Genomic DNA, 24,389 nt, shown 5'->3' on the forward strand with positions numbered 1-24,389 from the left:
GGGCAAGTTGAGGATTTTAGAAACTATGTGGTTGGTGCTTTGCCCCCTTGAACTATGCACGCACTGAGCACTACACTGCAAGTATAGGCTAACAAGGGTAAGAAAGAGTTTGACTGAAGAGTCCAACATTTTCTCAACATACAGCAGTACACAGCCAAGTTAACTCAAAACTTGGCAGAAAAGCAATAGGTTTCACACTCTGTCATATCATATCTACTTCTTTTTTTTTACATACAATGTTAAAATATTAGCAACTTCTAAGTTTGTGCACGTTCCCAAATCTCTTTGTAAGCCTGAGTCCTAAGACCTGCCAGGCCTCATCCCTACACGTCACTGTTTTTCAGACCCACAGTTCAGGGAACAGCAGATGCAGGCTCCGGCCTGAAGGCACTGTGATATGGTAGTGCTGCTAAGGCTAAACCAGCCAGGGGAGGCGAGGCAGTTCTTTGCCTGCAAAGCAGCACCTTTTCCTTACACACCAGTTCCTTTCCAGATGTAGCACATTATTTTCCTCCCTTACATATGGCACATAAGAGAAGCCAGTACATACTTCTTCATTCTTTAGCATATGGCCAGTTAAAAGATATTGGTTGCAACACCAGCAGAGCTGGAGGTTCAGTCCTTTCTGTGACTGAACCGAGTTCCTTTCATCTAGCAGTGCCCCAAGAGGAGACATACGCAGTGTTGCTGCTTTCAGGTTTCTGACAGATCAGAAAGCCTCTTGTTCTTTGTACGCCCAAGCCATCTGTGGGACAGCACCTACACTCCACCGCCTTCTTGCAAGAAGGGTCAGTGTTGAAGGAGCAGTTTAGTGCACTGTTTTTACTCAGTACGCCTTCCAGTACTAGAGATCACCGGTACCGTTCTAATTTTGGCATGGGGAACATCAAGAGCTTGGATGCCTCACCAGACTCCAGCATCTACTGATGCAATATCAGACAGAGAAGCAGCAGTGGATGGGGTGGCCTCTCCTGCTGGAGGTGTTCTCCTCTCTTCACTAAAGGCAGTTCAGGGCACCATGTGTCAAAAACAGGTCTCCTGAAGCATGTGTTGGTTTAGGCAGCTTCTTTGATGAGTAAAGCACAACAGTGTGTTCTCCAGATAATGGAAACATTTGTACCATTCACACACCTTTACCAGACACATTTTCCTGAAATAGGTGTCCTGTCATGTACACACACTCACACCATCTCTCTCCACTCACACTGTCACGCACAAGGAGTAAGTCAAAGCGCATAGGTTTATTTTATATTATCCAGTATGCCCCTGAAATGTGAATATTATACATGACAGAACTGCACAGCCTTCTAACACATCCAATTTTTACCACATCTTGGAGATATAACTGCATCTGCTGAAAAGACTACACCACCACCAACTCCTCAACAACCCACTTGTCAACACACCACCCTTCCCAGATACACTGTCTGTGCAGCTGGTCTGTGCATTCCCTGCCCTTTCATCAAAATGACCCAAGGTGCTAGTTAACTATTTGATAATACGATGAACTTTGGCTGAAATAAGTCTGGGCGTGCTCAGGGAAGCAGTTCAGTTTGCTTCCCTAGGAGGGGCAATAACCTCCAGGAGAGAGTGAGCAAGCAAGCATGCATGAAGCCTCCTTCTTTAACTAACACAGCTGCTGACAAAGGAGGCTGTATCTCTTGCCTTCTCTGAAGTTAATCCCAGCAGTTTAAAGCAGACTTGTGAAAAAAAACATGAATCTGAAGTTACTCTAAAATGCTACTCCAAGGACACATTAGTTCCACTAGAGTCAAAGTATAAGCCAGACGCAATAGGTCGAGTTCTAGTCGAAGAGATCGCAGAGAAAGTAAAAGCTAATAATTCTTAATTTGGCATAACATGACATTCCCAACAGCTTCTGTTTCTCCTTCCAGTAATTACATCTTGGCAGTGTACATATTAAAAAAATCATTGCACAAAAGACAGTGTCTGTTGGAGAAAGGAAAAAAAAAAAAAAGCAAAGCACCTTTCTTTGTAATAGTGTCATTCTGAAAACTGAAGACGCTTTCACTGAAAGGAAAAATATGCCGATCAAAACATGAAGGGGACAAAACCTCATTCATTCCTTATTTGTTTAAGAATTACTAAAAAGAAACATTTTTGCAGGAGGCTAAGGCAACAGTAATTTAGACAATAATAAATTGAGCATTGTAAGAATAACTATTCCATTGAATAAAAGAAGTCTGGCAAGAAACTTTTCACATGGCATTCAACAGACATTCAAATAAATGAATGAAGTATGCAAGCTAAATTAGTTCAAAAATAAAGACTTTCCAGCGGTTTACCATAATGACAACATTGTGTAGAAAGATACAATAGCTCTTTGTAGCCTAAAAATTGTCAGTTTTATTTTACAAAGATGACTTCCAAAAGCATCTCGTCATGACAATCGAGTTTTGAGGAAAAAACAACCTGTCATTTGATAAATAGATGAAATTAACTGTCATTAAAACCACTTAAGCACTCCTCCTTCCTGTTATCCTTCTCATCTCGGCAGTAACTGATAAGAAGATTTCAGGGAGGCTCAGTCATTGATGGCAGGATCTAGAAAAGAAACAATTTTGCATACAGTTATCATTCGCATTCACAGCTTCTAGTTATTCACTAACCTGCACTTAATTGGCTTCCTTCTGCCACTGGCATGAGCACAATGGACCATCTACTTCATACAAATCACCACTCACTGCTGCAATTACACCTCATACCATGAAAATATTGTAGTGGTTGCATCCTATCACGTTAATAGCGCATACAAAGGTAACATTAACAAGGTCCTGTTACCTACCAACTATGAATTGCTAATACCAGCCAGTGCATTAGCCACTAGGAACCAGACATTACTCATTATCATGTAGCTCATTACTTACGGGACATGGTTGAACTTGAAACTGGTAGATTTCTCTGTAACTTCTGGAAAATATACCACTTGTCCACAGAAACATACCACTGAAATAAGTGAAGGACCAGATGCAATGGTTACAACAGAATTAGCAAGAGGAAAACTACAGCTGCCTCTTTTTCCAAAAAACATTATCCAAGATTTTGTTTGGCTAAGCAAGCAGCTTCTTTAAGACAAAAGGAGGGCATGGATTGGTCAAAGAAAAAGACCTGAGCCTTGCATAACCAGACTAACTCCCATGCATCCCCGGAAGGCTGTGTGCATGGCAACCCCACTTCCAACATACAAAGTAATTAATTGTATTCCCACATTAAAGCTACCATGGCACACCTCCACCTTGGCAGATTTCTAGCTGGCTTTAATCTTTTCCATCTTCCACATGCCAGGTTCCTCACACCAACTGGCCCTCAGTGACAGCTGAGTTTTTAATGCCACAAAACACCTTGATGCAGATGGGTTTTGCCCTTTCTTCCACCTTTTGCTAGACTATACTGCCATTTAGTCACTGCACTGATGCAACAACTACACTTTCTTCTACTGCACTGCAGCTGTACATCTACTGACGTGACAACGGGAAGCGAGGGTCTACATCCCTACAGGAACGTAGATGCTTTTTTGGTTAGCAACTTGCATCCTTCTTCATGCCGAGGACAGAGCATATGGTCCTTCGAAGGGACATCAAAATAAATATGACAGGTCAGTGCAATCATCATACCAAATGAATTCAAATGATGCCATATCTAAAATGAAATGTGTGCACATAATAAAGATTCAAATGACAAAAAAATCCCCTACCCTTTATCCCTCTCTGAATTATTTATCAATTCTGCAACTCCAGCTGTTGCCACTAGCCCAAGGACATTACTTCATTTGGGGAATGACACTTCATATTAACAGAGAAGTTAACAAAACAAAAAAGGGACACTGTGGACCCTCCTTAAAGGCCACAGCAAAGCATAATACGTCTTTTCCCAGAATTTAGAAAGGAAAATAATCAACAATCAATTCAGTTCATCTTTCTCAACTTGTTTCCGTAATTCCAGACACAGTTTTCAACACTCATGCATTAAATCAGCCATGCCTTTTTAACCATTGCACTTAGTCAAGACTCTCAAAGCATCTTGGATCCGCCTCATTTCTTTAGGGTTATCTCCCTCTAACAGTTCACCATAAACCATACGCCACCATACCGAAGACTCTGTGATACTATCGGCACTCAAGTTAGTGAAAGCTTTTAGTACATAATATGGTCATGCCAAGAAAATGTGAATATTCTGCATATATGGAATTGCTTTTGATAAAAGCAAAAAAGAAACAACAACTTCAACATGCGTAGTTTAGGGCACAAAGAATTGGTTTAACCAGGACGTTTAGATTAGCAAATTCTACATAGCGCTGTCTGCCCACTTACGGACTGCTCTGATTCAGGTTCCATCACATATTAGTTCTTAGATTTTAAACAAAGAAATTAAGGGGTGGGGAGTGGGGGAAGGCTTGGCCAGTTAGCATGATTTCCATCACCTACATTTACATGCCCTCCCGACTCCCACACCCCTTCCATCAACTAAAACAAGTTCATAGTTTATCTGTAGAGCAGAGAACAGAGAGGTGGAATAAATAGGGAAAAAAATAAAAAAAATAATTAACCACTGGTTTTGGTTGCCACCTTATTCATAGTGGAATCTGACAATTAAATAGGTATAGAGATCTGAATTGTTACACAAAAACACCCACACCATTAACATTGCACCACCTTCCCACTACAAGAACGTACTTAGACACTGTCTTCATGTCAGGCCTGAAATTAACTGAAATGGGTCAAAATTTGCAAGTCCCCAAGTGTCAAGCGACATACAACCCCTAAATATTAGCCCTTCATGATTTATCAACAGCCTCTTCTCTGCCACAAAGGAGATTACTCTGTTCTTACCAGTAACCTTCATTTCACAGTGTTTTCTGCTTTTACTTTTACCTAATTGAACAGCAACCAGGTTTATGTTCTGCTCCTAGCAGATCCCAAATGCCACAAGAACTTTTAACTGATTAATGATTTGGGATTGTTGTTTGTTTTGTTTTGTTTTTTCCTCCTCCATAGTCACCTGAGAGTGGACTAGCAATTGTAGTGGTTCTAACACTAAAAGGGGATGTGTGAATAAACTTAAGAGCTTCCAAGGTACCATCACCAGAAATCTCCGGTATCACCCACAAAGCTTCCAAGCCATTTGTCAGCTTCCTGCAGCCTAGAATGCACTATTTGCCATTAGTGCCAAGCACACAGTTCAGGCCTGAACCAGAATGCCAGGCAGGTGGGTATTTAATAAGCAAACTCATCTTTGGGAAAGGCAGCAAAGCAAGAGATGCTGTCTTGCAAGTGAAACAAGGCAATGTCTTGCAAGCAGAGCCCGCTTTGGTTTAGCTGTCAGCACTACCTCCAGCAGCATCAGCTTTTGTTCAGTTTGGTACCACTGAGCTCATGCAAGTGTTATTCAGGAAAAGGAGATTAGTTAAACCAAACATTTATTTGCCCTTCAGTCTGCATCAGAACTGGCATCCAGCCCTGAACAGTCTCCCTCTTCCTCGCTACTGTGGGAAAGCTACCGAAAGAGGACCTTCCCTTCCCATCTCCTGCTGTTGGCCAAAGAAACAAAAGGTACAGAAACAAAGAGAACAGGCAGAGAACTTGGGATGTGTAAAATATCACTGAGTTGAGCCTTAATTTCCAACAGCCCCAAATTCTCCTGTTGTCACTGCTATATATTTGAGGTTATTACTCCCTCACCATTAATGATTCTCCAATATTTTGCGAACCCCATGTGTTGTGCACAAACCTCCTACAATTATTTACAGTTGTAACCCACTCAAATGTACATCACATCACATTTTTCTGAAAATTAACAAACTAAACACAGCAACTTATCTCACATTCCAGGGTTGCCATTTAACTCTCAATGCCACAGGTTCTCAAGTGCCTCCTGAAATACTTTCTAGCTGTGCTAAAGGAATGACATTTGAAAAAATCACCTGTGTGGATAGGAAAACATCCTTCTGAAGATTTTCACAAGCTAGTTGGATGCAATTGAAGTCAGTCCTCAGAAAATAAGGAAAGTCGTCTTCGTGCCCAAACGTGCTCACTAAATGCTTCTGGCTATGACATTATTTCATAATTGACATATTATACACAAACACCTCAAGAAAATATCTTTTTCTGTATGTCTGGGTTACACAGTTATTTATACCCAGTGCTTTTGTAGAGTCCTCCCGATGTTGCACAATACTCTCGAATATGACAGACTGATCCTTCCAGATGATAATCTTTTTTAGCGTTCCATATTTTTAATGTTAAAAAAATTGTACCTCAACATGGTCTTTAATCTAATCCTTACCCTGAACAACTGAAGTACATCCGTATTAATCTATCAGATGCTTTTCCACACCACACCTATGGCACTGCATAAATTACTGTAATTTAAATGAATTACTGCTTGAAAATTCTCATTTGGTAAGAAACATGCAGTGTTACAATGCACCGGAAAGAAAAATGTGCACTACGGTAACTAAGTTTTATAACACAGTATATCTAGGTTCTCATAAACCAGCTATTCTAAATTGTTAAAGGACAAGAATATTAGACCGATCACATAGAACACACATCAATATGTCCAAGAAGTCAATAATATGAAATTATATCTACAGTTTATTTAGATACATTTCCATGCCCATATATGCAGAATCCACTTTAAAAAAGGCCATTAGGCTGTCTGAACAATATTATTGCAAAAGATGTTAACACCAATAGTAATTCCATCTTTGCCCTGGATAACTTGCATTTTTCCCTTTAAATGTCTGATCTGCTGAAACACATTGAAGAAAAAGAACTTGGGGGAAAAAAAAAAGCAACACCAAACAGAAAAAAAAACCAAGTTCTTTTGTTACATTATTCCGCATATTACTACTGTTTAAGGATGACTTGTTTAAGACTGCACATTTCAACTACCTAACAGTAAAGAATGAAAAGCTTCTTGCTACAAGCTAAAAAGAAAGTCTTTACCATGCTCCTTGAAGAGCTCATTTTCACATTACTCAGGCTTCATTATGCTGAATCAATATTCGTTTAGTCACTGGGGTTATTGACATATTTTAAAATAAAAGTATACCCTTCAGCTACTGCACTCATTACGGGTAATTTGTCTTGTCAGGGAGCAGGGAATATTATCCCAGTCTTTCAGGGGCTGACAGCCCATGGAAATACCTCCCCTTGGTTACAACTGTAAATAATTTTAAGGTAAAAATATTGAAAAATCAATGACTGTTTCCTGCAATCTGTCACAAACAAATCAATCATAATCTGCACAGCCAGAGAGTATGATTTGAAGGAGATGAGAGCAGATGTAATTCTTGGCTGGAATCTCTCATTTCAAAATCACTTCACATAATGGTGTCATCATTTAAACACTTAGCAGTCACTGCAACTGCCACTCATAACATCTAGTTGGACAAAACCACAAGGAAGAAGAGGAGAAATGCCACTGCTGTTATGTAAACAAACACTTTATTTAAATGGTTGCAACATTAGCAAATTGTCCCTCCATGAAAGTCTAAGATACTTTTATTTCTCAGTGGAAGATTGTCTACAAATCAGCCTCTCAAAACACAAAGCATTTTAAAACAAAACTAGGCTTCACAAAAGGTGAGCAATAGTATCTGGTACTAATACTATTTCTAAAAACATTTCAATTTCATTCACTCCAAATTGCTTATAACAGAATTACGCATTAAATTCTCAAGAGATTAAGAAAGAATTGTCTGAGGTACCTTTGTCTTTTTAAGAGCAATAAGGATTTCAATGCTTCTTTGTCCTCGACATATTACATTTCACATCTAATTTTCATTAAGCACACACCGACTCAACTTTAGTGTAGGTAACCACTGCAGAGTACAGGGGAGAGTAAGCCATAACCTACATAAATTAATTGATAATATATTTTCAACTTGCACTCAGAGAGATTAACTGTTGTATATGGAATTACATTTGTATAAAGGATCAATTTATACATAAAGAATTAACTACTGCACAGTCAAAATGCTATAAACTGATCTTTGTAAATGTGAATCATTTGTGTAAAACTAATCTATTTTTATAGAGTAACACTAATGCTTGGACTGAAATTATTTCTTCATTTGTCCCCCCACCTCACCCCAAACTACATTTTCACCCTGACACTACAGTGTTTGAGGGACTTCTGTGCAGATCAGTCAAGACAAAAAAGCAGCAAACAGGATGAAATTGTTGTGCAACTGCAACTGTGGGCCTAAGCCTGAATTCCTTGCACAAACAAAATTCGCAAATGATCATGGAGTGTTCCACTCTGGAGTCTATAATTTGAGCTCTTAATCTTTAATGTGCAGAGCCCGTTATCACATATTCATTTTAATCACATTAACCTTACCAACTCATATTTCTGGATATTTATCTCACAACTGTGAGACTAAAAAAAAAAAAAGCAATCAAAAAGAAGAAATTATTTTCTCTTTTCTTGAAATAAGAAATCCCTTAATACTGTTTTTTAAAAATGAAAGAATAGGGCATATTGTACATCTAAGTAAACCTCTCCAAGGTTTGCCTTCCTTTAAAGCAGGCTTTATGTCTCTTTATCTTCTACATGGAAAACACACATCTCTAACTCTTTACTGATACACATCAAAACCACTATTGTTTGTAGCAGCTGGACAGATTCTCTTTCTTAGCAAAATAAACTACTAAAAAAAAGAAACTAAAGTCTTAGCCCAGAAGAAACAGTTACTGCCTTAGAGGCTAACTAAGTGCAGGAAAACTGCAAATACCAGCTGTGAAGTGAATCAGCTTATCCTGGGGAAAGGCCACTATTGTGAAAGGAAGCAGGAGGAGGCAGAGGGTGAGTAATCGCTAAAACCAGAAGTAGCTCCTAGAAATGACTTGCAGTACCTCACTTTTTCCCTGGATGAGATCTATAATGAAGCCATCCAATAGAGAGACAGCCTCAGGATCATCAGCCCTTTTAAATCTCCTCAGTGGCCAACCAACACTCACAGAGGGAAGACCCTGCTTACTACCTACATTAAGCTATTCTGGGAGGGAGAAGCAGTGTGCCATACTGAATGTGTCAGCATCTTTCCCTAGTGCCATTCCCCTGAGCCAGGTTGTTATTTCTTGTGACAATCACCTAATTAGGTGGGTCAAGAATCACAGAAGATAGAAGAGATCCATTCTTCCTACATGCCAGTTATCCTATTTGTAAAAATGAAGGCAATGACTCTTCCCCTCCATTGTAAGGCACTTAATAAGTGTTAATAATAATGAAGTCAGTTACATCTCCCAGACAACCCTGTCAGATCTTTTCTTGCAATATTTGAGAACTATTAGGCTCAGGAGGGAGCTCCCACAAATTCCAGACAGAAAAAGACTCACAAATTCCATCCTTGGACACAAGAGGTCACAGAGGGCTACACCACAGCAGACATTTCACAACCGCTCCCCGACAAGGGAAGCCCTAAGAAGAAAGGGCAGCACATGCTGCAGCACTACAGATGTTTATAGAGAGTTCATGGTTCAGCACGATGAGTGCTATTTTCTGCTGGACAAAGCATTAAGATGCTGTAACAGCTAAGAGGACTGTGAAGTCTTTCTGGTTAAGGAGTTGAACTAGCTTCAATTTTTTTGAATGAAAAGGTATTATTCTTCATTCCGTCTTTCTCAAGAAACAAAAGAACTACAGGTTATGGAAACAGCTGAAAAAAGACGACACTGGCTTAAAAAAAGCTAGTAGCATTTCCTGTAGTACCCACCTTCTTGATTTACTTCTCTCACTCATAACGTTCATTTAAGCCACTAGTATATATTCATTTATTTAACGCAGCTCCACGTGATCACTGAACAATAAAGCAGTGCAATATTACATCATGCAATATTACTGATATTACACTATTATCAATACTCTACCTAATGAAGTTTATAAAGTCTTCATGTTTGGGTGTTACAGAAGGAAGAATCCTGCTTTGAAATAGCTCCTGCCTTCCAACTCTGTTCTTCCCTTCTTCAGCATTGCTTAGACCAGTCTCACTGAGCTCATCTGGAGAGGACAAAAAAAAAAAACCAAAACCCAAAAAAACCTTATTACAATGCTTGTCATCTGCACCACGTGATTTTCTCAACAGAAACAGGACTAAAGCTGATGTAACTGGAAACACTAATTCCACATTTTGTTAGAGACAGAACCCAGTACCAAAAAGGAAAGCACCACTACTGTAATGCCTTGCTTAATGAATCATAACATACACAAAACAAATTACTTACCATTAACTCTAAATAGGACTTAATATGGTTAAAAAGAGCTGCAAGCCCAGATGCATTCTGGCTTTGTATGAGGTCTCTTCCTGTACTCAGGTGGGTACAGGATCAGATGGACTGCTGGATTCATTTTCCTCATCGTGGACCTTGCTGCTTCTGCTCTTGGGTGCATGCTATAAAGGCAAAAAATGGACATATGAAGAATGAGGAAACGGAACAAAAAGATAGTATTTATCACTAATTTAGACAGCAGGTTTCTCTTACAAACAAGGATTACAGACTAATGCAAATGTTTCTTCACCCATTGATCTAGCATGTTTGCTAAATCCCACAGACACTATGTTAGTACCACATCCCACTGGATGGTGTTCAATTCTGCGTTTTCTGAGAGGCGCACCACAAACAGGTGCCTATGGAAATCAAAGATCTGTGGAACATGGAAATTTAATGACATTTAGCTAATGCATCAGTAATAGCATTAATAACTTGCTTTTGCTCAAAAGCACAACAGCCTAATAAATTATATGAGTATGGACACCAATTTAAATCTGACCATTTCTGAGAAAAGCAGAGGGTTCCAATTAGGTAAACAGAGGCACAGAGGTTACGTGAACAAATCTAGGTCATAGGATGTGTCAGAAACTGAATGAAAAAAACAAGCCCAGGATTCAAGACTGCTAGTCCCTTCCCTCCTACTAAGTCTTCCCATCCCCTTCTCAGCCAGTATAAAAGTCTCTCAGCCATTCTGCAACCTCCTCTCACACAACTATCTCGGTAACCTCGGTTTAAGTTTTACTTAGGGACGCAGTAGCACAGTTGTTTATACCACAGAGAATATCAACTGAATTTTAACTGAAGCAAGAAATTAAATACTGAAATAAACTGAAGAAAAAAACAAAGAGCAAAAAATACCTTAAAAATAAGTTTTGAAACCTAGGGTCTACAGAGCTGTCCTCTTCCCAAGAGACATTCATGGAACCTAATGCCTACAGAAGCTGGGACAGGGTAAGGTCCTCCCTAGACAACAGCCAGGAAGTCAGCACAAACAAAGTAATTCTTGCACCATCAATATTATAAAGACGTTGTAGGCACCTTTTCATAATGACAGAGTATTCTTAATAAAAGCTTCAAGCAGGTTTTATAGCTGCATATTATCCAATGAAACCAGTAATAAACAGCACTGTAGCATTATTTAGTACAACTCCAATACGCCAGGAGTCACAACCTCAGTTTTATTTATCACACAGGCTACAATGTTAGTTCTTGGCTTTACAGTAGCAGCCAAGCCTGTAGCTATTTTAGCCCAGCACACTGCCATCTGGATATTGATACTTTGATACGAGATATGAAAGAAGAGCATAGTTACCTAATACAGCTTAATTGAAAACAGAGGACCTACATATTAGACCATGCATTATTCTATACAAAATTAAATCTGAAGGGCATGAAAAGTTCTGTAGATGTCAGCAAAGAATATTTCAGAGGTAAATGCTGGGTTCTTGATCTGCAATAGAAATGCTGAGAAATACTGTGAAAAAGATGTGCTTATGAAAGGAAAAAGCCAGTTCTCGCTCTGTTGGCGGGGGGGGGAAGAGCTCAGGAAGATGCATCTCCTTTGGGAAGAATAGGAGAGTGATCAGTCACAAGTTTATTAGTATAGTAAAGTCTCTGTAATGATGATCCGCATAAACGTTGAAAGGTCTGACTGGCTTGCTTTTTCCCCCTCAAACAATCATTTATACAGAGAGAAAAGAAAAAAAAGAAAAAAAAAAAAAAAAGGATTTTGACTCTACAAATACATTCACTTTAATCTGCAGAAAACAGCTTCAAGAATCATTCGCATCTGCATTATCCACATTAAGGAACAGAAACTAAAAAGCTCTAATATTAATAAAAATCAGAAATTATGAACTGCTAAAAAGAATTCTTTGGGTGTAAGGCTAGAAAGGCAATCTGGCTTTATTTTTCTCCTCAGAGAGGTAATGCTAAGCTCTCGCAAATACAGTCATAAGGACTGCAAATATAAGTAGATAAAACACAAACCCTTTTGAACACAACACTGCTAAAAGTCACCCACCTCTATGGGAGCTCCTACCACGCTGCAGCACCTGCAGTCAAAAGGGAATTTGCCACCATATGGAAAGCTACGGACACATGCATGTCCCATAAAATGGCACGGGGAGCCACAGCCATCCTTCCCGCTGAGGTGCTTCTCTTTCACAGTAAGGGGCCGGCTAACAGTAGATGTGGCTTGCTTTAAGTGAAAAACTTGTTTAGACATGAAAGAGAGCAGTTTTTCATTTTTTCCACTAAAGTCAACCATTAGGAGAGTCTATTTTCTGCATATGCCCGTGGAACTGTAAGCAAAATAAACCCTAAAGACATTCTTAACTTAGTCTATATTATGCCAACAAATTCAAGCAAATAGCACTATTTAAGTTAATTACAGGAAACTTCAAGGAAACTGAAACACAGTTTCAGGTTCTCCCATGATACTGTCAAAATCTTTGGAGTTACATGTTCAATACAATAACTACGTGCTTGAAAGGCTTGCCAGCTGCACTTCTGTGTATGGTTTTATTCCACATACTAAGCAGGTTTGCTGATGCAATTTAAAAAAAGGACTGAGACTGATAATCGGGTTTCTTTTAGCAGACAAAAAGTGATTTTACATAGAAAGGCTTGCTGAGAAAAACAAAAGTCTAAGCTACCTAATACCCAACTGCTAGACATAGAAGAGTTATTCTAGGTGTTCGCAAGTTTACACCTCGGTCTCAGACTGCAAACACAGAGAGTGCTAACAAGTAGAGTGTCGGGCAAAGTAAGTGCAGGCAGAAGAAACAACAGAGAAGTTAAGGGTGTCTTGCAGAGCTCTTCGCAAGATCATTCACCTAGGGCCACCAAACATGGGCACTTCCACTGCAAGTACTGACCCTGCAACCCCCAGCACTTCATTTTAGAGAAGCCAACAGCAACATGCACATGAGTAAGTACCTGCAGGAAATCGTCCCTAAGTTTTACGGCCGATGCTTCAGCCAATATTTTAGATGCACTGCTTTAGCTCTCGCTCAGCTAATAATGTATTGATTCAACACGGAAAACCACAAGCCCCTCCCTCCTCTTGCACACTAATTAGTTTTACTTCCATGGTGGTGTGAAGGTGAGAAAAGGAAATTTTTTTCTCTTCATACTTAATTAAAAAGATAAATATTCATATATATTTATTTTGTTCTGAGTTGTTAATACTTTAAAATACACTGTATAAAACATCTCTTAGCAGATGTTTCCAGCAGCAATTTCCACCACTATCTGACTCTTAGTATTTTGTTTATAGGGACAGCTTTAAACAGAACAGAGAGTATCTGAGGGGGGGATTTTTTTTTTTTTTTAAAGAGCATCCCCTTTAACATCACATATAGATCTCTTGATAGTATATTCACAAATTGAAGTGGAGAAACAAATTATTCAGGAAGTGTCTAAGGTCAGGTATTCTGATAAAGAAATATCAAAAAGGGTTTGAGAAAACAGCCTCCTTCTCATCTACCCCTGTAAAAAGAAAAAAAAAAAGGTTGAAATGATCTCTAATGCATCTCCCTTCATAATTCATGCCGAAAGATGACATTTTCTCAGGATCTTAATTAAGATAATGATGAACACCTGTGTCGGCATTCTTTGGCAAGACAGCATTATCCATCATAATCTTTTAAGTACTCTCAAAAAAACCCAACCAAATCGTATGACGGAACCAATCTGTTGCCTCTCCTTGCACTAAGTTGTACATCTCAGACACACACAAGAACGATTAGATCTTTAAAGACTGCAATAAAAGCAGGATCGTTAGATTTTAAAGTTTCAACAGAAAGCAGCTATTAAAGTAATTAAATTAAGGTGTATCATATCCAAGATACCCAAGTTTAACTCCATCCACTACAAGCCACCTGCAACTGAACCACTTAACAGTTAGAGCCTACCAGTGGCTGTACTTTTAAAATATAGTTTGCTGTTATTTTCAAGATCACTCTACCTCTTTTTCCCCTCCCAGAAAGAAAATATTCATAGCTGATCCCTATTACATGTTCATGCACTGATCTATTAAGCTATTTTATGCTATACGATGTATGTTTGCACACCCTAAATGAAATTATGCAAATGAAACCAGTGTAGAAAAACAAATATGCAGGTTCAAATATTGCTACATTTTGGGTCACCACATTTTGTGCAGTCATCTCAAATCCAAGTTCCCCTCATGTCAAAAACACTACTAGAGTCCCACTACTAAAGTAAGCAAAGACCATTCTAAACATCTTTGCAGGACCAGCCCATCAGACCAAAGGCTATAAATATAGTGACTTTAATTACTTATTTATACAGGCTGAACTTAAATTCATAAGTCTCAATTTAAATAAAATGAAGAGCGCACAGCCAGCCTATAAATCCTACCCATCATTAAGTAGGAATTGAATGGTAAAAGTTTCTTCTATTGCATTAATGGTTTAGATTCCAGGAAGTTATGACAAAAATATATAAAGTACAGAATTTTAATATCATTTCTCTGGCAGCTGCAAAGCAGACAAACACTTGATACCAAGAACTTATCCATACCTTCAAATGGACATACCTTCAGTAAAAATGAAGAGAAGCAGCAAATGTATCCTCAAACCCCATATTTGTTAACAGAACTGATAGAACTACATAAACAAGAGCCTTGAAACAAACTTCTCATTTCCCTTTAATCAAAGGCTGAAAAGTCCTGTAAAGCAGATAAGTCTTAGGCTTTCACATTTTAATATGCTTCTATCAGAGGAAAAAGTTGCTGTGACTAGTCATTCAGTAGAGCTATCAATGTGCAAATAAAGCAGAAAATAGAGACATCCTTAAGAAATGAGTCTCAAATTTGATATAAAGCGAAGGTGACAACCACAGCAATAGAACTATAAACTAAATGTTTCAATATCTTGAAGAATTATCTACAGTTCTTTTAAAACTGCAAAGAATATAATAGTGGTGTAATGTAGTGAGAATGTTGGTTTGATAGACACTTACAATCCTGATGGCATAAGAGTCCTATCGCTACCATTTATTAATCAGCTCTGGTATTATGTTGCAATGCATGAAAGTATGCATGAACTCACCACAGTTTCCAAAATGTACGCCTACAGAAGCCAGATTAGTAGAACATCAGAAATAAAGAGGGTAATTTTACATGACATGAGCCTTACCTCCTCCTCAAAAACGTCAGATGCCATGGGAAGATGGTTAGAACTTCAGCCTCTCCCTACAAAGAAATGGGGAAGGAAAAGCGCTTACTTATTCTGCACACTTATAAAATGAATGTTAAATATATAAAACTTTACCAGATGATACCTCACTCCTCGAACAAGGGGTGTTGTCAGAGGATTATGACAGAAGCACTTTTGAGCGGAAACAGAAATGCGGTGCTTTAAAGCGATAGCTAAAATTAACCCAGGGACAAATATCAGTGACACCGTGCAGCTGAAAACTGATGAAAGTGCACACCTGTGTGGATTGAGCATGTAAGAGAGCGTGCAATCCGGTGTTAGACCCTTCCCCGTTACCGGGGGCAGAACCCACATGGATTTCAAAGAGACCGTACACTTCCACATTAAGAGAAAAAAAAAAGAGATTAAAAAAAGGGGGGGGGGGAGAAGAGAAAGGAGAGAAACACCAGACAAAGCGCTGTTCGACAGCAGCACCGAGGAAGGTGCCGAGACCCACCACGGCTCGCCGGGCTTCCGTACGCCGCTCCCGCGGTCGCCGCCTTACTGCGGGGCCCGGCGCGGACAGACGCCGGTCCCGGTCCCGCGACCGCGGCCGACAGCGGCTCCGGCGCCGGCGCCTCCGCGGGAGCGCCCGCCCGCCGGCCGCGGGGCCCGGGCAGCCGGCACGGCCGCCAGCCGCGCGCGGAGCAGCGCCGAGGCCCGCCCGGCAGGGGGCGCACCAGCACGGCGGGGCAAGCGCTGCCACCGGGCCCCGCGGCCCCGAGGTCCCGCCGCGCCGCTGCCGCCCCGCTTCCTCACCTCACCTCGCCTCGCCTCGCCTCGCCGGCCGGGGCCGACCCGACCCGCAGCCGCCAGGGGACGGGCTGAGCCGAGCCGAGCCCGGCCGGGTCGGGTCGGGTCGGGTCGGGCCGGGAGGCCTCCGCCTCGCCCCGCAGCGCCTCCGCGCGCCGTCCTCTCAGCGCCGCCTCCGGACTCCCCAGCAACCGCGCCGCGTGCCGCCACCGCCCCTCCACACCCCCTCCCCCCCGCGCTGAAGGACAGTTCCCCAGGCCAATGGAAGAAGGGGAGGACCCACTGCCGGCGGCAGGACGGCCAATCATGTGCCGGGAAGGGCGGGGGCGAGACCGGCGGGGCCACGGCCTGCTGGGTAGTGTAGTGCGGGCCGCGCCCGCCCCGCCGCCCCCGGCACCCGGTCCTGCCGGGATCCCCCCGCCGGGGACACCGGGGAGAGCGGTCTCTGCCCGCCCCGCCCCTTCCCGCCGAGGCGCCGCCGACCCTCGGCCCAGGCCGCCGCCCCCGGCCCCGCAGCAGGGCTGCTCGGGAAGGCTCAGGCTGTGCCCCTCTGTTTGGCTGGGGGCCTGTGGCCGCTGCCGCCGGGACAGAGCCCCGGAGGGAGGGAGGGAGCGGGGCGGCGTCGGTGTCGCCTGCTCGGCGACCCAGAGAGCTCCTGCCCCGGCCTGCCCGTTTCAAAACACACCTCCCCTGCTCGCGTCTCCGCGTCCGTCCCGCTGGTGCCAGCGGCGAGAGGAATTAGGGCCGGAAGATGCAAAAGTTACAAGATTTAAAAAAAAAAAAGAAAACCTAAGTATATCACCGCCCCCACGCCGGGAAAGGCGGGGCGGGTGCGAGGCGGGTCCGTCCCCGCGTGTCCCGGGTGGCCGGGGCCGCGGCGGAGGGCAAGGTCCGCCGCGGCGGAGGGCAAGGTCCGCGGCGGCGGGAGCTGCGCCTTGCCTCAGCCGCGAGGGAAAAAAAAGCGAGAAGGGAATAAATCGGGGTATGTTCCTGTTGGGAAATGTATCCGGTGGAATCAAAGGAGATTACATCTCCTGATCGCAGGGGATTTATCCCGCTTCGTATGGTTTTAATCTGCTTTCGCCTCGACCCTTTTATGAGTCGGGGAGGGGGAGGATACCTGGTGTATTCTTTAGATCCGCGGGCAAACCCGCATGCTGAACCGTTTCTGCAGACCCATCTCCGCCCCCACCGCTCCCTCTCCGGATTCCCCTTCTCCCGGCACCGGCGCTGGGAAAGACTAAATCCCTCCCGCCCCGCTCACGGCCCCCCGAGCCCTCCGCGAAGCCAAACCCCGCTCCTCGCCGGGGCCCGGCGCCGCGCTCCGGGAACCCCCCGCCGCAGCTCCGCTCGCACAGCCGCCGCAACAGGTCCGGCGGCGGGGCGGCCCCGGCGCGGCCCCCGCCCCGACGGCGCGACCGGCCGCGCATCCCAGCGCTGCCAGACCGGCCGGGGCTGCGGCGCGACGCTCCCCGCCGAAAATCGCCTTTTTTGTTTAGAAAAGAGAAACTGACACCACCGTACACACCCCGCGTATATTCCACCTCCAGTGATTTAGTGGAGGGAGGGGCAGGGGGCAGAGAGCAAGAGGAGGGGTGGCTGCGCAGAGGGGGGAGCCGGGCGGCTAATAAATCTTATTAAATATCTATTATTTTTTTTCATATACTGATTGGCTTGCATTCCGGCGCAGCGCGGCTCCGCACGGTATTTAGCACATGCAGAAAGTTGGAGCTGATCTTAAATGGCTCGGAGGTGACTGCAATCCAGGAGCCGGCGCACTTGAGCCTCTGAGCGCTGGGGAGGGCCGAGGGAAGCGCGGAGCCCTCCCGCTGGTTGGGCCCGGCCGCGGCAGCCCAGCGGGGTCCTGCCAGTCCTTCCACTGACAACACCCCGCGAAGGAGGAGCCTCGCCGGGCCGCGCAGAAGGCGTCAGGAGCTGCAATTTCCAACTTAGCATCTTGGCAGGACCCTTCGGAAAGCGAGAGCGAGGAGGAAGGGGGGGGAAAAAAAAGCCCCCCAGTGCAAGGGGGGAGAGAGAGAGAGCGGGGGGGGGGGGGGAAGAGACGGGGAAGAGAGGGGGGGAGAAAAAGGAGGAAGCGGTGCCAGGCTGCAGGCGAGCGCGGAGCAGCAGCCCCGGCACAGAGCAAGGTGCCGCCGCTGCCCAGCTGGCGAGGGCGGAGAGGCGCCCGCGAAGCCCCAGCCGCAGCAGCCCCAGCCCAGCAGCGCGGCGGCTCCCTCCCGGCGCCTTGGGCTCCCGGGTATATGTGTGCGCCTGGCCATGTCGTATCCTCAGGGTTACTTGTACCAGCCGTCAGCGTCCTTGGCTCTCTACTCCTGCCCAGCGTACAGCACCAGCGTGATCTCCGGACCCAGGACCGATGAACTTGGGAGATCTTCTTCGGGCTCCGCTTTTTCCCCTTATGCCGGATCTACCGCCTTTACAGCCCCTTCCCCGGGTTACAACTCCCACCTCCAGTACGGCACCGACCCGGCCGCCGCCGCCGCCGCCGCCGCCTTCACTTCCTACGTGGTAAGAGCAGCCCCGGGCAGCCGGCACCGCGCCGGGCACGGCGGCATCCCGCGGGCGCCTGCCCCTCCTCCCGGGCCTGCTTTTTGTTCCGATTTTATTTTTGAGATATCGGGGACAAAAGGGAGCGCGGCTCCCCGCCTCGCCGCCCAACTTTCCCGCATCGCCGCCCCGTGCTGCTGCCGCACACTGTTGCTGGCGGCAGCGGCGGGCAGGGCCGGGCGCGGGGGGAGCCGCCGGCATGGCCCGGGCGAGACGGGGCTGGGGCAGGCGGGGACCGATTTCATTCCCTCAAAAAAAAAGAAAAACAATTTTTTTTCTTTTAATAAAACGGCAGTCGTAATTTCGCAACAATTAGCTGGTTGCGATTGAAAAGGGAAGGAACCCAGCAGCGGCCGGCGATGGGAAAAATCCGGGCGATAAACCCAGGCAACTTTCCCCTGCACGGCGATAATTAGGCTGCTTAAATCTTGCAGAGCTCTAATCCCATAGCCGCGAGCTGCTCCGCGGGCGCTGCGCGGGGAAGGGAAGGGGAAAGCAGGGCACTGCGCCGCCGTGCGCGCCTGCGGGGGCACCGCGGGGCCGGCCCGGGGCATCCCCGCAGCAGAGCTGCGGCCGCCGCCAGTGCCCCACAGTTCCCCCCATAACCCCGGCAGTTTTGCTCAGCTTCTCCCCTCTGTTTAGGGTTTAGGTAGAGTTTCACAGTTTCTTCTTTCCTTTTTCTGCCTTTCCTGCTTTTCTCTTTTCTCTTTCCTCTTTTCTCTTTTCTTCTTTTCTTTTCTTTTCTTCCCTTTATTTTTTTCCTCCTCCCACCACTGGCCTGGCAGAGGAGCGGCCCGGCCGCCTGGGCCCGGCAGGTTGCCCGCCGCGATCGCGGCGCGGGGGGGAAGGGAAGGGTCCTCCCGCCGTTGTCCGCCCCCACGCCGCGCTGCCCACTTGCTTTTCCGCGCCTGCATTTGGGGGAGAGGCGCTGAATTGCTGCAGGCGGCCGGTGGCCTCCTGGGGCTGGAGCCTGCCGGCCCCGGCGAGCACCCAGGCCCTTCCGCCCGTTCTCCCGGCAATGAGCCGGGGAGAAGCCGGGCAGGGCCCGGCGCCGGGGGAGAGGCAGCGGGGCGCGGGCAGGGGCCGCGGGCAGGCCCTGGCGCTGCCCTTGCCGTGTCATTGCCGCCCCGCGGCCGCCTGACCTCGCCCCGCCGGGCCGCTCTCCCCTCTCTCCCCAGGGCTCGCCCTACGACCACACGCCGGGCATGGCCGGCTCCCTGGGGTACCACCCGTACGCGGCGCCGCTCGGCTCCTACCCCTACGGGGACCCCGCGTACCGCAAGAACGCGACGCGGGACGCCACGGCCACCCTCAAGGCCTGGCTCAACGAGCACCGGAAAAACCCCTACCCCACCAAGGGCGAGAAGATCATGCTGGCCATCATCACCAAAATGACCCTCACCCAGGTCTCCACCTGGTTCGCCAACGCGCGGCGGCGGCTCAAAAAGGAGAACAAAATGACCTGGACCCCGCGGAACCGCAGCGAGGACGAGGAGGAAGAGGAGAACATCGACTTGGAGAAAAACGACGAGGACGAGCCCCAGAAGCTGGAGGAGAAGGGGGACCCCGGGACGCCGGACACAGGTAGGGCAGCGGGCTCGGCCGGGACGCCGCGGCCGCGCCCTCGGGGCTGCCCACGGCCCGGGGCTGTGGGGGCGGCCTGTCCCCCCGAGAGGGCGGCCGGGGCGGGGGGGGGGGGGGAGCCGGAGGACAGCGCTGCGGGCCTGGCGACGGCGGGGCCGGGAAGAGGGGGGGTGGGTGGCCAAGTGGGTGGGCGGGTTTGGGGGCGCAGGGCGAGCCAGAGAGCTGCCCCCCACCCCTCTCCTTTCCACCCCCCCTCCGCAGGAGCGGCGGATCCCAAGGCAGTGCCGGGCTGCGAGCGCCTCCAGGAGTCCCCCGGCCCCCGGGAGGCCGAGAGCGGCCTCAGCGACTCGGATTGCAAAGAGCCGGCTGAGGAGCGGCTCGACGGGCCGCCCGCCCCCCCCAAGGCGCCCGGCTCTTCGCCGCTGGGGCCGTGCCCGGCGGGCCGCGGGCTGCCGCCGGCGGGCGGCGAGGAGCCCCCGCCGTACCGCCCGCCTTCCGCCGCCGCCGGGCCGCCGCACGCCTCCGACCTGCACCCGCTGCTGCCCGCCGCCACCGGCGCCTCCGTCATCCACTCGCCGCAGCAGGCGGCCCTCGCCAAGCCCAAGCTCTGGTCGCTGGCCGAGATCGCCACCTCGGCGGACAAGGCGAAGGAGGCCGGCGGCGAGGCGGCGCCCCCCGGCCCCGCCGTGCTGGGCGGCGGCGGCCCCTCTCGCTCGCCGCCGCGGCCGCGCTCGCCGGCGGCGCAGTGCCCCTTCCCCAACGGGGCGGTCCTGCCGCGGCCGCTCTACTACACGGCGCCCTTCTACCCCGGTTACACGAACTACGGCTCCTTCGGGGCCCCGCACGGGCATCCCGCCGGTGGCCCCGCCGCCGCCGCCCCCGGCGCCCACTTCAATGGATTAAACCAGACTGTCCTCAGCAGAGCCGAGAGCCTGGCTAAAGACGCTAAAATGATCAGGAGCCAGTCCCAAGTAGACCTTTGCAAAGACTCACCTTACGAACTGAAGAAAGGTATGTCCAACATTTAATATCGGCTTCTCCTCCTTACCCCCTCCCGGGACTGTGGTTTTGTTCTTTTTTTTTTTTTTAATTTATTGAGAGAAATAATGAATTGCTTTGGCAGTTATTTTTCCACTACCAAAAGAAAAACAAAACAAACAGAAAAAGACCAGCTGCCCCCTCCCTCCCAGCACCCCCTTCAAAAGTTTATAGAGTCTATGGGAAATGGCTGGGTGGAAACAGCCCAGAAATGTCTTAACCAAGTGAAAAGCAAACGAGTGACACGCTCTCTCTCACACACACAAAGAGGAAAGATTTGTATTAAATCTTATTCTGTATATTTAATGTAGCTTTTTGTATTTAAATTGATAATACAGTATCTTTGAAGTAAATTATGAAATCAAGACACCTGTACAGGCATTAATGTTGTTTTCGTAATATAAATATATACATTTCTGTGTCTTTTTCCGAATTGTTTCATAGTTTTAAAATATATATATACAAGTTTAATTTAATTTTTTATGCCTATTGTTTTTTTTTCTTGGGTGTGAGCTAAACTATAATGCAAAAAAAAAAAAGGAAATAGGTTATACTTATTAGATACAAAAAACTGCAGCCGCCTTTGTAAAATGCAAATATTTAATTAAAAGAGATTTTTAACAGAATGAAAACCACTCTTTTTTTGCAACGGGCAGATATGTGCATAGCTGCGGAAAAAAATACACGTTTTAAAAGAGACGCGGGGCTCCTTTTAGGACCTTACCGTAGTACCCGAAGCCTTTTTCAAAGTGACTGACGATTTCTAAAAGGTCGGGCTCCGGCGGTGAGAGCCGCCTGCGGGGCCGGGCAGAGGCGAGCGGCAGCGGCACCGGGACGGGAACGGGGAGAGGCGCGGGAGGGACGCTGTTTCCGGAGGTAAAGGCTTAACTCAGGCCACGCACAAAAGCACTTGTTAGAAACACCAAATCGAAGCGCAGTCCCATCTTTTAACCTAATTACTTCCAATCAGTGTCGCGTTTTATGCAAAGCAATCAGCTGGTGAACTTTGCTAATGAGTTCGATTTTCTGCCAGATTTAGCCCGCGTCGCTGCTGCAGAGGTGCTGCGGCTGTGGCCGGGGATGGGGATTGCACAGGCAAAGGCACTCGCTACGGCGGGGGACGCCTCGGCCCCGGCCCTTTCCCCCCACCCCCCCCTCCCACCGGTGTTTTGCACCGCTGCCCTCGCCCCACGGGACGGCGCGGTCTGGGCGGCCGGCCGCGGCCGCGCAGCCCCGCGCAGGGCCGGCCGCGGGCGCGGTGCTTCCCGGCGCTGGCAGGTAGGTGTCACACTCGGCCCGAGTTTGGCTCCCGCCGCACGCTCGGCTGTGCGGGAGCCCCCCGGGGCCGCTGCTCCCCGCTCCGCGCAGCGCCCGCCACGCCGCGGCGGGTGGCAGACCGCGGCGGCCGCCGGGGCTGGGGACGGGCCACCGGGGCGCTCGCAGCCACCAGACGTCCCCTGTGTACGGGGACAGAGAGCGCCCTGAGCCCTCTCGGCGCGTTTCTGTCGCTCCGCAGCCCAAGCCAGGGGGAGAGCGGGTTCCCGAGCGAGTTAGGTGCTCCCCAGCGGCACCCGGCGCGGAACCTGAAAGCACAAGTCAGTCCCCGTCGGTGCGGTGACCCGAGCAGCCCGGGCACCCTCCGAACAAATAACGGCGAGGAACTGTTCCAGCGTCCAGCTCCGGGGACGGGTTTTTCCCTGTTCAAATCGGATTTTGTGGGTGTCAGTTGTACGCGACCGCATCGCCGCTGTTAATGTGATGGGAATATCGCTGGGACCGCTGGAGATGGTGCCGAGACACCCCTCCGTTTTGTGTGGTTTTTTTTCCTTTACGAGACAGATAATTATTTTGTAATCTCTTCAACTTTGTCAGGGCCGTTTATTAGCTGTAACAGGTTTACTCATGCATATTTACATTTTACGGGATTTTAAATACTAGTTTGTATTTTGTATCAAAGATGCAGTCCGTGTTCACTTGGTTATGCGATCTTTGTAGATAATCTGGTTTAAAATCAAAATTGTTTCAAGCCGAATGTGTAAAGAATCAAATATTCCTGGGATAATAGTATGTTATTTTGCCACTTTATAAATTATAAATGATTTTTTAAAAACCGCTCCAATTCCTCGGTTGGATCTTTTATTTCCAGTCGGGGACACCCGCAGGACGGCGTATTTTTCGCGCAGCAGTGAGCTTTATCGGACTCACCTGCCTTGTTTAAAACGGGAGAAAGTTTGCACGGTGAGGGACAGGGGCAGAGCTGGCCCTGGCAGGAGCAGCTCCGAAGTGCGGGGCTGAAGGCAAACCGCGGCGGGTCGCCTCCAGCCCGGGCTCTTCCCGGCACCTTGGCTCCCGGCAGACATCGCCTCTGGCTGAACTCGGGTAGAACTCCCAAGCGCCCTTTGCTGCAGGGACCCGACAAAGCCCCTCCAGACCGCGCTCCGGAGACAACAGGTCCCGCAGTGGAAAGACTATCTCAAAATAAATAGGTTTTAATTATTCATCTAGCTATGGATTTTTTTTTTTAATTGTCGCTCTACCTTTCCCCAGCTGATCTTCCTATCTCTGAAAAAGCTATTTTGCAAAGCGGCTTAGGAGCTTCGCTCGTTCAAAAGCCCTATTCCTTATAATCGGGGCTATTTTGAATAGGTCTATCAGCGATCTCAATACGGTTTTCGTTTGATGTATAAATTCCTAAGGGAATTAACCGTTTCCTTTAGGTTGCAGCCTGTCGCCTATTTTAAACCATAACTGTTATTGTAGCCCCATCGATTTCATACAACAATTTTATTCTTCACCCTTTTCCCCTGCCACGGGAAATGTACTGTACTGCCCGTCTTTAACATAAGCACGATTTTGCCCGTTTCTTTTTTAGAACAGAGCAGGGGGGAGGGGGCAGCGTCCGCCTTTTTTGCCTCTGGCATGT

The 24,389-nt window shown here is 47.3% G+C and overlaps 1 protein-coding gene and 1 long non-coding RNA gene across 9 annotated transcripts in view; one reads left to right on the forward strand and one right to left on the reverse strand.

The window, feature by feature from the left end:
• Window positions 1–1,226: 1,226 nt before the first annotated feature.
• The window catches only part of LOC128145989 (uncharacterized), a 344,835-nt gene continuing 321,672 nt past the window's right edge, over window positions 1,227–24,389 (reverse strand). The window contains exons 1-6 of one of the 8 annotated variants that reach the window (XR_008236647.1): window positions 16,288–16,390; window positions 15,464–15,519; window positions 14,863–14,994; window positions 10,251–10,417; window positions 9,897–10,026; window positions 1,227–2,565 (exon numbers count right to left, since the gene is read on the reverse strand). This is a non-coding gene — a long non-coding RNA (uncharacterized LOC128145989). Of the gene's footprint in view, window positions 2,566–9,896; window positions 10,027–10,250; window positions 10,418–14,862; window positions 14,995–15,463; window positions 15,520–15,608; window positions 15,825–15,980; window positions 16,095–16,282; window positions 16,391–24,389 lie in introns of those variants that run through there. The other 7 variants (XR_008236642.1, XR_008236646.1, XR_008236641.1 and 4 more) reach the window with 7 other exon arrangements.
• On the forward strand, window positions 18,337–24,378 carry IRX5 (iroquois homeobox 5). The gene is made up of 3 exons (XM_052796912.1): window positions 18,337–18,805; window positions 20,023–20,428; window positions 20,690–24,378. Exons 1-3 carry the CDS (start codon window positions 18,554–18,556, stop codon window positions 21,454–21,456), a joined length of 1,425 nt encoding a protein of 474 aa, XP_052652872.1. The 5' UTR covers window positions 18,337–18,553; the 3' UTR covers window positions 21,457–24,378.

This window comes from Harpia harpyja, chromosome 9 (genome assembly GCF_026419915.1).
Source record: "Harpia harpyja isolate bHarHar1 chromosome 9, bHarHar1 primary haplotype, whole genome shotgun sequence".
Taxonomy (NCBI): domain Eukaryota; kingdom Metazoa; phylum Chordata; class Aves; order Accipitriformes; family Accipitridae; genus Harpia; species Harpia harpyja.